The 14,105-nt window shown below is 48.6% G+C and overlaps 1 protein-coding gene across 1 annotated transcript in view; it reads left to right on the top strand.

Annotated features, from left to right (window-relative positions):
• Positions 1-9,202, top strand: part of LOC141114255 (lysozyme C-like) — a 44,471-nt gene extending 35,269 nt beyond the window's left edge. Inside the window, exon 4 of the mRNA XM_073607839.1 lies at positions 8,857-9,202. Coding sequence (XP_073463940.1) covers positions 8,857-8,923 — 67 coding nt within the window. The 3' untranslated portion in view covers positions 8,924-9,202. The remainder of the gene's footprint in view (positions 1-8,856) is intronic.
• The last annotated feature ends 4,903 nt before the right edge of the window (positions 9,203-14,105 follow it).

Below are 14,105 nucleotides of genomic sequence, written 5' to 3'. Positions count from 1 at the left end.
GTGGGCAAAGCAGAGGTAAAATAGTGCCCGATCCGGTACATCCCCTTATCTAGCCACCACTGAAATGCTCTGATGTCAATGCCTGGACGAAATTCTAGATTACAGAAGATGTGTGCTAAGGGTTTGCTTTGTGAGACCAGTGAAGGGGAATTCCTGAGAGTATCCCATATCGCCAAGGCATGTGACAATGAAGGTGACAAGATGGGAGGACACCAAAGAAGAAAGTCCAAGGTGCAGGATGGGACTACCTGCCTCTCCATATCTACCCAGTCAGGTCTGGCTGTTTTAGAGTATACTGTAAATAGCTGAGCAAGTCTAGCTGCCCCCTTATTCCTCAGTCTATATAGGGATTGTCGTGCCAGGCAATGGCCAGATTTAACCCAAAAAATGTAATCACTTTGCTTTGGAACAACGAGAGATGATCCTTTCTTATATAAATTGGGAGTGAGCGAAAGATGTACAGGAGTCTAGGGAGTAGGGTCATTTTGATGGAGTTTATCCCGCCCAACCAGGAGAGTTGGTGTGCAGACCATTATTTAAGATCTGATTCTAATTTTTTGTAGATGGGGGGGATAGCAAGCTTGGTATAGTTGTTCAAATTTGGGTGTAAGATTTATTCCGAGGTAACGTATAGAGGACTCACTCCACGAGAAGCGAAATGATTCCTTCAGCTGGGTCACTGGAGATGGTCGGAGAGAGACGTTGAGTGCTTGTGACTTAGTGTAGTTAACATGTAAACCTGAGATCTTAGCAAAAACATCTAGGAGTTTACATAAAACTGGTAGGGATGCAGCTGGGGAGGTGATGTATAGGATGAGGTCATCGGCGAATAGGCCACACTTGTGAATTTTGGGCCCACATCTGACCCCCGCTATGTCTGGATTGGTGCGAATAGCAATTGCTAATGATTCGATTGCCATCGTGAAAATCAGCGGCGATAGGGGGCACCCCTGAGGTGTTCCTCTCGCTATTTTGATGGGGTCAGACTACTGTCCTTGCAGTTTTATCCTAGCCTCGGTGTTAGAATAGAGTGATTTAAGTAGCCCAGAGAATCGGGGACCAAAGACCCAAATTTCCAGAATGTAAAACAAGTAGGACCAAGAGACAGAGTCAAAAGCCTTTTGGAGGTCTAAAGACAGCAGCATACCAGCTTGATCATGACCGCCATCCCACCCAGATTGTAAGATAGAAACTACGTCCACTGTTCTCCTGATTTGATCAGGGCCTTGCCTTCCGGGAATGAACCCTACTTGGTCTTTATGAATATAAGTTGCAATGAAGGACGCTAGGCGATCGGCCATAATTTTAGTCATTATTTTTAGATCGTTATTGATCAAGAATATAGGTCTATAGTTACTAACCTCACCTGGGTCCTTGTCTGGTTTTGGGATGACGGTTATGAATGCAGCATTCATCTGCATGTTCAGGGGTTCCCCTTTGGTTTTGGAGTTAATAAATTTGGCCAAATAGGGTGCTGTGGTGTTTGCAAATGCTTTATAGTATAGAGAACCCATCTGGACCTGGGGCAGAGTTTTTCTTTAAGTTTTTAATCACCTCTAAGACTTCCTCTGTAGTGACTGTCCCTATGGTCCTCCGATAGGGTGGGTATTGGTAAATTTTCTAGAAATCTGGGCAGATCAGGGGGTCTTTTTACCCTGTGATCACTATAAAGGTCAGAACTTATGAAAGGCTTCCATGATTTTGAGGGAGTTTGCCGTGGATGGTTGACCAGCTATTTTAATTCTGGGGAAGGTGTAAGAGTGGATACGTGGTGTAAGTTTGGAGGCCAAGAGAGACCCAGGTTTGTCCTTCTGATGGTAGTATTTTGCCCCTTGCCATAGAATACTTTTTTCTGCCTTAGCTGTTAGAGCTAGATTAAGTTTGAGGCGGGCTGTGTCCAGGCGGGACATGGGAACGCGGCGTCAGTCTCTCCTGTGCTCCAGTGTCTGGAATTTCTTTTCCAGATTCTCAATGTTGACCTTTTGAGCTCTTTTAATTTGGGAAGCTATTTGAATTATTTTGCCTCTATTGGTCGCCTTATGTGCCGCCCATAAGGTCTCTGCCGAGATGTCATCAGTGTCGTTCAGAAATGGCCTTTTCAATTTCTATTTTTCTAATAGGGTCTGAGAGAATCGTTTCATTCAATCTCCAGTGAGGAGATTTGGTTTGGGGGGCTTTGCTATTTATCGCTACACTCAAAAAGATATAATCAGACCAAACCGTGTCTGTGATCAGTGCTCTCTGGGCTGAGGGAATTAAGCTATTTGAGACTAATAGATGGTCTATTCTGGCGTAAGACTGATGCGCATGAGAGAAGTGCGTGTAATCCTTTTTGGTGGTGTTTAGCTCTCACCAGATGTTTGTGAGGCCCTGCAGATCAATCAGTTTAGCTAACTTGGAGCTACTCCTGGTTGGGCGAATGGTTTGGGCGTGGGGAGGTTTGGATCTGTCCAGGTCCTGATCAAAGGCTACATTTGAATCCCCTCTGAAAATTATGGAGCCCTCTAATAGGGGACCTAGTGTCTTGAATAGGTTACTGAAAAATCTTAGTTGTCCTGAGTTAGGGGCATAATAGGACACCAAGGAGTAGAGATGACCATCAATTGTGCCTTTTACTAGGACATATCTCCCCTCTGGGTCCTCCTGTTCCAGCTGCAGTGAAAATCTGCAGCTTTTTGAAATGAGAACAGCCACCCCTCTGGTTTTATCTTCTGCGTTAGCCAGAAAAAACGGGCGTGCAGGAAAGTGGGTTTGTACCGGATCGGGAAGTGGGTTTCCTGAAGGAATAGGACATCTATTTTGCGTGATTTCATATAGTCCAGCACCTTCCTACGTTTAGAAGGTGAGTTTAAACCTTGGGCATTATGAGTTGCTACTCTTAACAGTGTAGATGGTGGTTCAGAGCCAGCCATGGAGCAGAGGGGTCGGGAGCAATACCAATCCACCGTCACCTACCTGGCCAAGGCAGCCATTGGGATCTGAAGACTTAGCAGGGATGGAGATCTGTCGCTTTCCGCGTGAAGAAGGTTCGTCGATTGACCGACGGCTTACTGCAAGCAAAAGAATTGTTAGAGTAGAAAGAAGAAGGGGGGAGGGAGGGAGGGGAAAGGGAAGAAGGGGGATTCAAGCCCTTAAGGGGCTTGAGTGAGCAGCGAGTGGATTGGAACCCACTGCTCAACATTATAGGAAGTACGTCCAATCCCTGCTGACAGGGTGAACACCTAACCCAGGGAGGAGGCGTGACCTAATCCGTGGGGTTGGGGGAGGCGTGGTATCACTGCCCCAACCTTTGAGCTAACTGCAAAAAAAAGTATTATCCTGATTTGGGGGTTCAGGAGACCCCGGTAGCCCATCCCCCATCAGCCCGCTCCCCCCTCCCAAGAAAAAAATCAGGAGGGAGGCTCGGGCCCCCCAGGAACCCGCCCCGGGGAGATAGGGCCAGAACCGTGTACAGAGCAAATAAACAATAAGTGTGAGAGAGCAATAGAGCCCTAACATTAGCCTCTGTAGACTTAAACTTGGACCTGGAAGAAAGAACATTGAAAAGCGAGAAACTAAAAATGAAAATTAACCAGTCCCAAATAGGCTTTAAATTGCTGCTATAACCGTGCTAATAGAACCTAGCAGAGCAAACATAGGATTTATAGGGGAGATTGCCAACAAAATGAAAAATAGAACAATCAAAAAAAGATCTGGAAAATTGAGTGAAATGTTTAGGAAAAAGTAAGGGGTTGTCCACCCCAGTGTCTCCTGGAACTCGGTATAGAGACTAAGGAGTAGGGATGAGCCAAACACCCCCCTGTTCGATTCGCACCAGAACATGCGAACAGGCAAAAAATTTGTTCGAACACGCGAACACCGTTACAGTCTATGGGACTCGAATATGAATAATCAAAAGTGCTAATTTTAAAGGCTTATATGCAAGTTATTTTCATAAAAAGTGTTTGGGGACCTGGGTCCTGCCCCAGGGGACATGGATCAATGCAAAAAAAGTTTTAAAAACGGCCGTGAAAGAATAAAAGTGTAATATTCCTCTAAATTTCGTACCTGGGGGGTGTCTATAGTATGCCTGTAAAGGGGCGCATGTTTCCGGTGTTTTGAACAGTCTGACAGCAAAATGACATTTCAAAGGAAAAAAAGTCATTTAAAAGTACTCGCGACTATATGAATTGTCGGTCCGACAATACACATATAAGTTCATTGATAAAAACGGCATGGGATTTCCCCACATGGAAACCCCAAACCAAAATTTAAAAAAAAAATGGCGTGGGGGTCCCCCTTAATTCCATACTAGGCCCTTCAGGTCTGGTATGGATATTAAGAGGAACTCCGCACCAAAATTTAAAAAAAAAAAGGCGTGGGGGTCCCCCTCAAAATCCATACCAGAGCTGAAGGCTGAAGGGGAACCCCGCGCCAACATTTTAAAAAAAATAGCGTTGGGTCGCCACAAAAATCCATACCAGACCCTTATCCGAGCACCCAACCTGGCAGATCGCAGGAAAAGGGGGGGTGATCAGAGAGTGCCCCCCCTGAACCGTACCAGGTCACATGCCCTCAACATTGGGAGGGTGCTTTGGGGTCCCCCCCAAAGCACCTTGTCCCCATGTTGATGAGGACAAGGGCCTAATCCCCACAACCCTTGCCCAGTGGTTGTGGGGGTATGCGGGCGGGGGGCTTATCGGAATCTGGAAGCCCCCTTTAACAAGGAGACCCCAGATCCCGGCCCCCCCTGTGTGAAATGGTAAGGGGGTACACCCCTACCATTTCACAAAAAAAGTGTCAAAAATGTTAAAAATGACAAGAGACAGGTTTTTGACAATTCCTTTATTTAAATGCTTCTTCTTTCTATCTTCTTCTTTCTATCTTCTTTCTTCTATCTTCCTTTGGTTTCTTCCTCCATCTTCTTCTTCTTCTGGTTCTTCCTCCAATCCTCTGCTTCTTGCTCCGGTGTTCTAGTCCGGCATCTTCCTCCACAGCATCTTCTTCTCCTCTTCGTTCTCGGGCCGCTCCGCATCCATGATGGGAGGCTCCCGCTGTGTAAAGCTTTTCGTCTTCTGACGGTTCTTAAATAACGGAGGGCGGGGCCACCCGGTGACCCCGCCCCCCTCTTACGCACAGGGACTTGATGGGGACTTTCCTGAGGCTTTCCCCGTGACGTCAGAGGGGGTCCGGGGTCACCCATTACGTAGCGGGGTTGATCCTGCAGAGGAATTAGTGAGGTCCATCGCTGCTTCTTGTGAGATGAGGCGAAGATCTAGTAGGATGCGTTCACCTTCTTCGAAGCTGTGGAAGGAAGGCATCTTGCCTTTATAGTCGAACTTCAGTGCAAAGGGGAAGGCCCACCTGTATTGATGTCACGTTGAGACAAAATGGTAAGTAAGGGTTTCAGGGATCTCCTTTTTTGTATCGTGGTTGGTGAAATGTCTGCGAACACTTGAATGGCGTGCCCTCGGCACGTGAGGGGGTGTTGATATCTGCACTGTTTCATTATCTCTTCCTTCACCGAGAAGTAGTGGAGTTTAACCACGATATCCCTGGGTGTGCCGTCTTTCCTAGGGAGTCCTAAAGTCCTGTGGGCTCTATCGATCTCCAACTTGTGTGATGAAATGTCAGGGATTATCTGTCTGAGAAAATCTTGCACTACAGATGTGGTATCAGTGATTGATTCTGGGAGCCCCCTGATTCTGAAGTTCTCCCTTCTGAATCTATTCTCCAGGTCATCGATACAGGATAGTGCAGTATCCAATTGATCTTGTAGCACCTGGATGTGGTCAGAGTTTATGTCTGGTTTTCGAAATCGTTTGGTCGAGTTTATTTTCAATAGTTTCCATCCTTGAGCCTAGGATTTGGAAGTCCTCACTGATATCTCCCGTAATTTTGGCTGCAGTCTGAGCTAAGCCTTTATCCAATAGGGCTGACAGTTGGGACAAGAGATCAGGGGCTGAGAGTATTGTGTGGGGAGTCATGTCTGTCTGATTGCAGTGTGAAGTGATGCAGGCCTCATGAGAGAGTGCAGGAGTTCCTCCATTGATTGCTCAATAAGAGATTCTGTGGATGCAGGGGAGTGAGCCATGGGCACGAGGATACTCACAGGGGTCCCAGGAGGGTGGATGCGGGTTACTGCGGCATAGGATAGCCTGTCTCCAGGGATCTCCTCAGCGTTCTGCATGTGAGGCTGCATGGCGCCCGCCATCTTGGATTCAGCCCGCTCCGCTATGGCCCTGAACTGCGGCTCCAGGTCTCTCTTAAATGTTCTCACGGACATGGGCTTGTGCCCCAGCTATTCCGCCAGCGAATGCGGTAGGTAATACGGCCCCCAGGGTCCCGGATCCCCCGCTAGGTGCGCCGGGTAGCTAAGGCAGCGCGGAGCTCCTGGCTTAAGCAGCCATCTTGGAGCGGTCCGCGCATGCGCCCCTGGTACCTGAATTTCTTGCAGTGACAAATTTTATTTTAATATCTGCACATGGGCTTAAGATTGGAGTAGGTCATTCTGTTGTGGTGGCCCCTCATAGACAGCTGAAATTTAACACATACAAGTGGTGTTAATGATTTTATAATCATGACCTGATACATGAGGTGTACATTAAATAAATGTTAATGTTGTATTGTTTCACATCAATGTCTTTTATTGTGATGCTTGTCTTAAATTATGTTTATATAATTCATAGATCCTACCGTCAGTAGTGGACCCTCGGTTCATTAAACACATAGAAAATTACCTATTTCCCATCTTCAATTTATGTGGCAAAATTATATAGATATTTAGTATCTAATATGATGACAATTTTATATTTCTATATTTTTCGAGTGCAAAATCTGGTGTAGCCGTGCCTGGAAGCCAATCAGCTTCCAGTTTCAGCTTGTTCAATTAAGCTTTGACAAATTAAAAACAAAATGGAAGCTGATTGGTTTCTATGCAGAGCTCCACCAGATTCTACACTCTCACGTTTTAACCCAAAGGCTCAAATAATAAAATTCTTACCATACTAGAGCTGAAGACAAGAAATGGGATTTTTAATGTTACTTCAAGCTACAAAACACTCAGATGTAAATTAGGTCTAAGGAGGTTTTGTATTCAGACACAAAGCCTATGGGAGAGCAGCTAATCAAGCACAGATGATGCTTAATCAGCTGCTTTTCCAGCTGGAGAAGGGAATGCAGCTTGGTGCCATTGCAGATCATGTAATCTGTGCTCCTTTACAATAAATAAATTCAGGGATGCAAATCTCAGGGAGGAATCTTAAACTTTTTCCTAGAAAAGAATTATGCTGGTGAAACAACTGAGCCCTGATAAAGGGGTAATGAGTTTTGCCCCCAAAGGTGTTGGCTGTTTTGCATATGGTTAAAGCTGTTTTGGACCCCCTGATATCTCCCCTCAACTCCACTGGAGCTAATAGAGTGCAGATCACTCTCCATTAGTTTGTCCTCTGGCTACAGTAGCCGGGGAAGTAACAACAGAAACAGATTTTGTTGCTTCAAGGTTCTTATTAGTTAAAGGAGATCAACAAACAAATGTTACAGATCAAGTGTAGATCAAGTGTAGTATCTGTTCTCATCAATTGCCAGAGGAGGCACTATGCTACTTCCAAATGGGGAGGGCAGTTGCAAATCCGATGGTGTAATTGTACCTGGACGGTCTGCTTCGGTAGGGGCCACGTTGGCATTATTTGGTCATAGAGGCTGATGATTGGTTGTGTCTGAGCAGGCCAGAAGGGTGCTCCTGGTGAGGATGGGTGCTGCACCGGTCTGGCCGAAGGGTCGGGTCCCTGGCCCCTAGATTGGTGTGGTCCTTGCGACTGTCAGTTTTTCAGGAAAGAACACTGGCCCCCCTTTCCCAACAGGGGGGCAGTTAGTATTTCCTGAATGTAAATTGGTACGAGCGATGGGAGTGGTGGTTGAGCCCTTGCGTCCAGGGCTCTCCCTATCTCTCAGAACTCCAGGCCTTCATGGTAGGGGTGGGAGCTGTGCCGGTCTGGCTGTGGGCCAGGGTTGGAAAAAAGCCCATAGTGTATGTGCCCCTGGAGTGGCAGTCCAGGGGTGCCGTAAAGTTACTGTGAGTGAGGGTCCCTTTGATTTATAGCACCACGGTCGCTGCACCATGCCACACTTTTTTCTCACCTGCGTCCTGGGCTGGGCCTTTTTGTTTCACACAATGACCACTTTTCACTCTCCTCTCCACTTCCTTCTCCCCCTTGTTTTTGCACGTGTGACTGGTAGGGTGTAGGTCCTCGGGCCTGCCCTGAAAGTCCTGGGAAGGGGTGGACATGGCCTTCTGGCTTAGTTCACCCTCTCTCATGGGGTCTCCCTTTGGGGGAGCCCCACCAAGTACTTGGGTAGGTCTGTTTCGGCAGACCCTCCAGAGAAAGGGGGCGTCTGGTTTCGGCCAGATGGACCAAGTGTAAAGTACCCCAGTCCCCGTCTGGAGCCTCACTCCCCGGGGGATCAGGGCAAGGCCCTCTGATTTTAGAGGGCTTATGTATACCCGTTGCACATTTTTGTGTTTCACTCTTTATGTGTGTGCACATTGTTTTGACACCGGGTGAAGTTTTTGAGTGTGTTTCACATGCCATGGGCTTTCAAACAAAAAAACAAAAAAAACAAACAAAAAAAAAATGTTTGCTGGTCTTTCTCCCCCTCTACCCTTCAATACAAACCATGTGGTGGCATCGCAGAGCCTGGGAAAAATGGAGAGTGAAAGTTGTGCAGGAGATGGGGGAGCTGAAAGGTTGCAGTGAAGAGTGCTGACATTTTTCCTTTGCAAAAGTTTTTAAAAACATGTTATTTTTTATTTTGAGTATTGTGTGCTCTTTTTTTTTTTTTAATAATTAATTTGAAATTGCACTTTTTTATTTACAGGCCTGTTTGGACAGAAAAATGCGAAGGACAGGATTTAAGTAAATATACCGAAGGCTGCAATAAATAAAAAGGAGTGCCAGACCAAAACAGTTTCATGATTCATAAAACTGCCAGCGCCTTTTGGTCCCCTATGTAAAATCAGTAAAGTTAGATAACAAATTAACGGGACACCCAAGCACTTAACCCCCAATCGGGTACTTGGGCTTCCACTCCCACTTCCGGCTTAGTTTGGTCCCCTGCAGTCTTCTGGGATACATCACAGGTCCCAGAAGACTACGAGTCGCAGCGCAGAGAAAGGGGTAAACTCTTGCAGACATTACTGAGTCCTGATGAAGGGGGGGATGTGTTTTGTTACTGAGTCCTGATGAAGGGGGGATGTGTTTTGCCCCAAAACCCACTGGATATTTTGTGAATCATTAAAGCTGTTTTGGACATTCTTATGAATGTGGACTGGAGCTTCTTCATTTGGTTAAAGCTCTGAGTGACGTTCCTGGGTGCCCACTGGAGGGGATTCCTGGTTGCATGTGAGCCGCCTAGCCAGAACCAGCAAGATTCTCTAATTATTTACTTCTTCCCCTTTACTATTCTGTATTAATAAGCATTATGTCCGTGCCAACAAATAAAAAAACAATGCAAAGTGTTAAATTTGTGTCATTTCTGTTACTCTTATAATACATGCACTGTATGCAGTAATTTTGTCATGTCTTGTAAAATATATATATTTGAAATAAAATTCCTTCTAGGGCACACCTCCCAGCACCGTCCCTTTATAACAATAAATCTTCCATCAGCAACAATATATCCCCCAGCAGCAACAACACAGAATGAGGCAGTGTGGAATGAAGAACGCACAGCATGTCATATAGAGTGAGGTGGCATGTAATATGGAACATGCAGCATGGCATATAAAATGAGATGGTGTGGACTAGGGAACAGGGAGCATGGCATATGGAATGAGGCTCTGGGGAATATGGAACATAGAGCATGGCATATGGAATGAGGCGGTGTGGAATAGGCAATTTACAATATGGCATACGAAAAGAGACGGCAATGTACAGCATGGCATATGAAATAAGGCAGTGTGGAATGGGAACATTGAGCATGACATATGTCAAGAGGCAAAGTGGAATAAGGAACATGAAGCATGGCATATGGAATGAGGCAGTGTGTTATAGGAAACATACATCCTGGCATATAAAATGAGGCAGTGTGGAATAAGGAATGTACATAATAGCATATGGAAGGATTCAGTGTGGAATAGGGAACATACAACATTTAGAATAAGGCGGCGTGGAGTAGAACATTAATAAGCACTTGAATGGATCGTGGTCAGTCTAACAACTAACAGGTGGAGAAAAGGGGGGAGACCTCAGCTATAAGAGTATAAAGTATTTTGGATTAAGTGGAGGGTAGGATGTCCATTGGAAGATCATTGGTTAACAGTCTGGTTTGATACCATTGGGTGTATTGGAAATGTAGCGGTACCCCTGTAGGGGTTGCTGAGTGATGTGGCCCACCTGCCACCCTGCCCAGTTCGACATTCACTTCCAGACACTCCAAGACAACGAAAAGTCCACCAGCTTTGTTTTTTGTATTTTATTGAGGGATTAGAACTTGGATGGGTTTAAAGAATTCATGGGATGCCCAGAAAAGTTTCCTACATGGCTTTGGACGATTTAGATACCATCTCTTGCACAACACTTGCTGCAGACTGTCTCTCCTTTTCCCTCTAGCACAGTTCTTCAGGCGCAGCTAGCACATGGTTTGGCCTGACACTGGTTTCAGCCAGACCTTAGCAATAGTCCCTTATTACAGGCAGGGACCGTGGGCCCCTATGGCGTAGCAAAGAAAGTTCAAGTGCCAGCTTCCCACTTTGGTGGACTACTGCTCCCAGTCAGTCCTCTTCGGACCCTGACAGCCCTCCTGGCTGCAGCTGCCTGTCTCCACTGCCCATGACACTACAGTCTCTCCTGTTAGCTCTACATCCATCTCTGACTGCACACTCCCAGTCCGCTCCGGCATGCCTCCCAACTCTCCAGACTGTGCCTGCCACTCACCGACACCTGGTGGATCCATCCTGGAGACTTGCCTGGCAGTATTCCTTGCTGTTCTCTCCTGCTTCTTTTCAGGACACCCCTTGGGTTGTGTGGGATTCCTGTTCAGCTCCGACCCCCTTAGCCCAAGGTGTCCCCCCCCAGAGTAGCAGCTTCCTCAAAGGCCCCGACAGCCTAATACTCCATCTCCAGTTCTTCCACCCGAACAACTCCTCCCCAGCTGGACTGACACTAGGTATTTGGGAAGGTCTGCCCCCTGCCAATCCAGGTTGGGGATTGGTCAGGGCTCCTTAGCACACCCCAGACAGCTCCACCTTTCTTCCCCACCTTCCTTCTAGAACCTCTAGAAGCAGAAGGGAGGAAACCGAAAGATGAAAGTAGCTGTGAGTCACCAGCCTACTCTAAGCCACTCCCACCTCACAGATCAAAACAAACAGACCTAGCTTTTATCTAGGGCTAGCTAAATTTACCTTTTCTACAAAAAAAACTCACTCTAGCACCTACACTAGGCAGAGGGAGCTACAGAACCGTTGTACTATGGATTGTAGGGTATCTAACGGCAAGATTTGAACAAAAGATTCTCAGACATTAAAGAATTTTTGGACTCGCTCCAAGTGCACTCATATGAAGTGGTTTACCCTACATATAAAATCCTTTGCCAAGATGGCTGCCTAATTCTCAAGGGATTTTAGTATCCAATTAGATACTGTAACTGTCTTCCCTGAGAAGACTGACAGCTTCATAAGGGGACAATTCCCTTAACCACTTGCCAACCGCCCTATAGCCAAATGACGGCTGCAGGGCGGCTGGATAACTCTGGGATCACGTCATATGACGTGATTCCAGAAAAGTGCTCCCGCGCGCCCCCTGGGGCGCGCACATGGGAACATCCGTGACCGCCGGGTCCAGAGGACCCGGCGCATCACGGATCACGGTAAACGGCCGCTGATCGTGGCCGTTTACCATGTGATCGCTCCGTCAAATGACGGAGCGATCACATGTAAACAAACCAGCGTCATGTCATGACGCCGGTTCCTCCCTCCCCTCTCTGTACCGATCGGTACAGAGGGGGAGGGATCGGATGGGAGCCACGCTGTGGGCTGGATGTGTAGTGCCCACAGCGCAGCTCAGTGACATGTCCAGTCACATCCATCCATCCATGCTCAGCCATCCCCCCCCTATAACCCTGTGCAATACTCTGCAACCCTGTGCAATACTCTGCAATGATCCTGTGCAACCCTGTGCAATACTCTGCAACCCTGTGAAATACTCTGCAACCCTGTGAAATACTCTGCAATGATCCTGTGCAATACTCTGCAATGATCCTGTGCAATACTCTGCAACCCTGTGCAATACTCTGCAACCCTGTGCAATACTCTGCAATGATCCTGTGCAACTCTGTGCACTACTCTGCAATGATCCTGTGCACTACTCTGCAATGATCCTGTGCAACCCTGTGCAATACTCTGCAACCCTGTGAAATACTCTGCAACCCTGTGAAATACTCTGCAACCCTGTGAAATACTCTGCAATGATCCTGTGCAATACTCTGCAATGATCCTGTGCAATACTCTGCAATGATCCTGTGCAATACTCTGCAATGATCCTGTGCAATACTGTGCAACCCTGTGCAATACTCTGCAATGATCCTGTGCACTACTCTGCAATGATCCTGTGCAACCCTGTGCAATACTCCGCCATGCCCCGCCATACCCCGCCATACTCCGCCATACCCCGCCATACTCCGCCATGCCCCGCCATGCTCCGCCATGCCCCGCCATACCCCGCCATACTCTGCCATACCCGCCATGCTCCCCCATGCCCCGCCATACCCCGCCATGCTCCGCCATGCTCCGCCATACCCCGCCATGCTCCGCCATGCCCCGCCATACCCCGCCATACTCCGCCATGCCCCGCCATACCCCGCCATGCTCCGCCATACCCCGCCATACCCCGCCATGCCCCGCCATACCCCGCCATGCTCCGCCATGCCCCGCTATACCCCGCCATACCCCGCCATGCTCCGCCATGCCCCGCCATGCCCCGCCATGCTCCGCCATGCTCCGCCATGCCCCACCATACCCCGCCATACTCCGCCATACTCCGCCATACTCTGCCATGCCCCGCCATACCCCGCCATGCTCCGCCATACCCCGCCATACCCCGCCATGCTCCGCCATGCTCCGCCATACCCCGCCATGCCCCGCCATGCCCCGCCATACTCCGCCATACCCCGCCATACCCCGCCATGCTCCGCCATGCCCTGCCATACCCCGCCATACTCCGCCATGCCCCGCCATACCCCGCCATGCTCCGCCATACCCCGCCATACCCCGCCATGCCCCGCCATACCCCGCCATGCTCCGCCATGCCCCGCCATACCCCGCCATGCTCCGCCATGCCCCGCCATGCCCCGCCATGCTCCGCCATGCTCCGCCATGCCCCGCCATACCCCGCCATGCCCCGCCATACCCCGCCATGCTCCGCCATACCCCGCCATACCCCGCCATACTCCGCCATGCCCCGCCATGCCCCGCCATGCTCCGCCATGCCCCGCCATGCCCTGCCATACTCCGCCATGCCCCGCCATACTCCGCCATGCCCCGCCATGCCCCGCCATGCTCCGCCATGCTCCGCCATGCCCCGCCATACTCCGCCATACCCCGCCATACCCCGCCATACCCAGCCATGCTCGGCCATGCTCGGCTGTACTCGGCCTTTGTATGTGGCCAGGCTGTGGAAGTCTCACACATGTGGTATCGCCGTACTCAGGAGGAGCAGGAGAATCTATTTTGGGGTGTCATTTTTGGTATGTCGTCATACGACGTCCTTGACTTTGTGCGGGGATATCTGAATGTTGGGTGCAGCTACAGGCATCATTCAGATATCATCTTTTTCAGCCGCCGATTCCCTACACCATAAGAATGATCATAGTGGCTGTTCCACTGTTTGATCATTCTTACGGGAGGCGAGAGGGGATGCCCCCCCCCCCCTCGCCGCCCTCAGGTGCTTCTACCGACTCACCGCTACGATCGAAGCCAGGATCATTTTTTTTTTTTTTTTTATTTCAGGCTTCCCAGCCTAGAGGTGAGATGTGGGGTCTTATTGACCCCATATCTCACTGTAAAGAGGACCTGTCATACCATATTCCTATTACAAGGAATGTTTACATTCCTTGTATTAGAAATAAAAGTG

The sequence above is a fragment of the Aquarana catesbeiana genome, linkage group LG12 (genome assembly GCF_042186555.1).
Source record: "Aquarana catesbeiana isolate 2022-GZ linkage group LG12, ASM4218655v1, whole genome shotgun sequence".
Classification (NCBI taxonomy): Eukaryota; Metazoa; Chordata; class Amphibia; order Anura; family Ranidae; genus Aquarana; species Aquarana catesbeiana.
The sequence above is the reverse complement of the archived record's forward strand: the minus strand, read 5'-3'. Positions and strand labels throughout refer to the sequence as shown.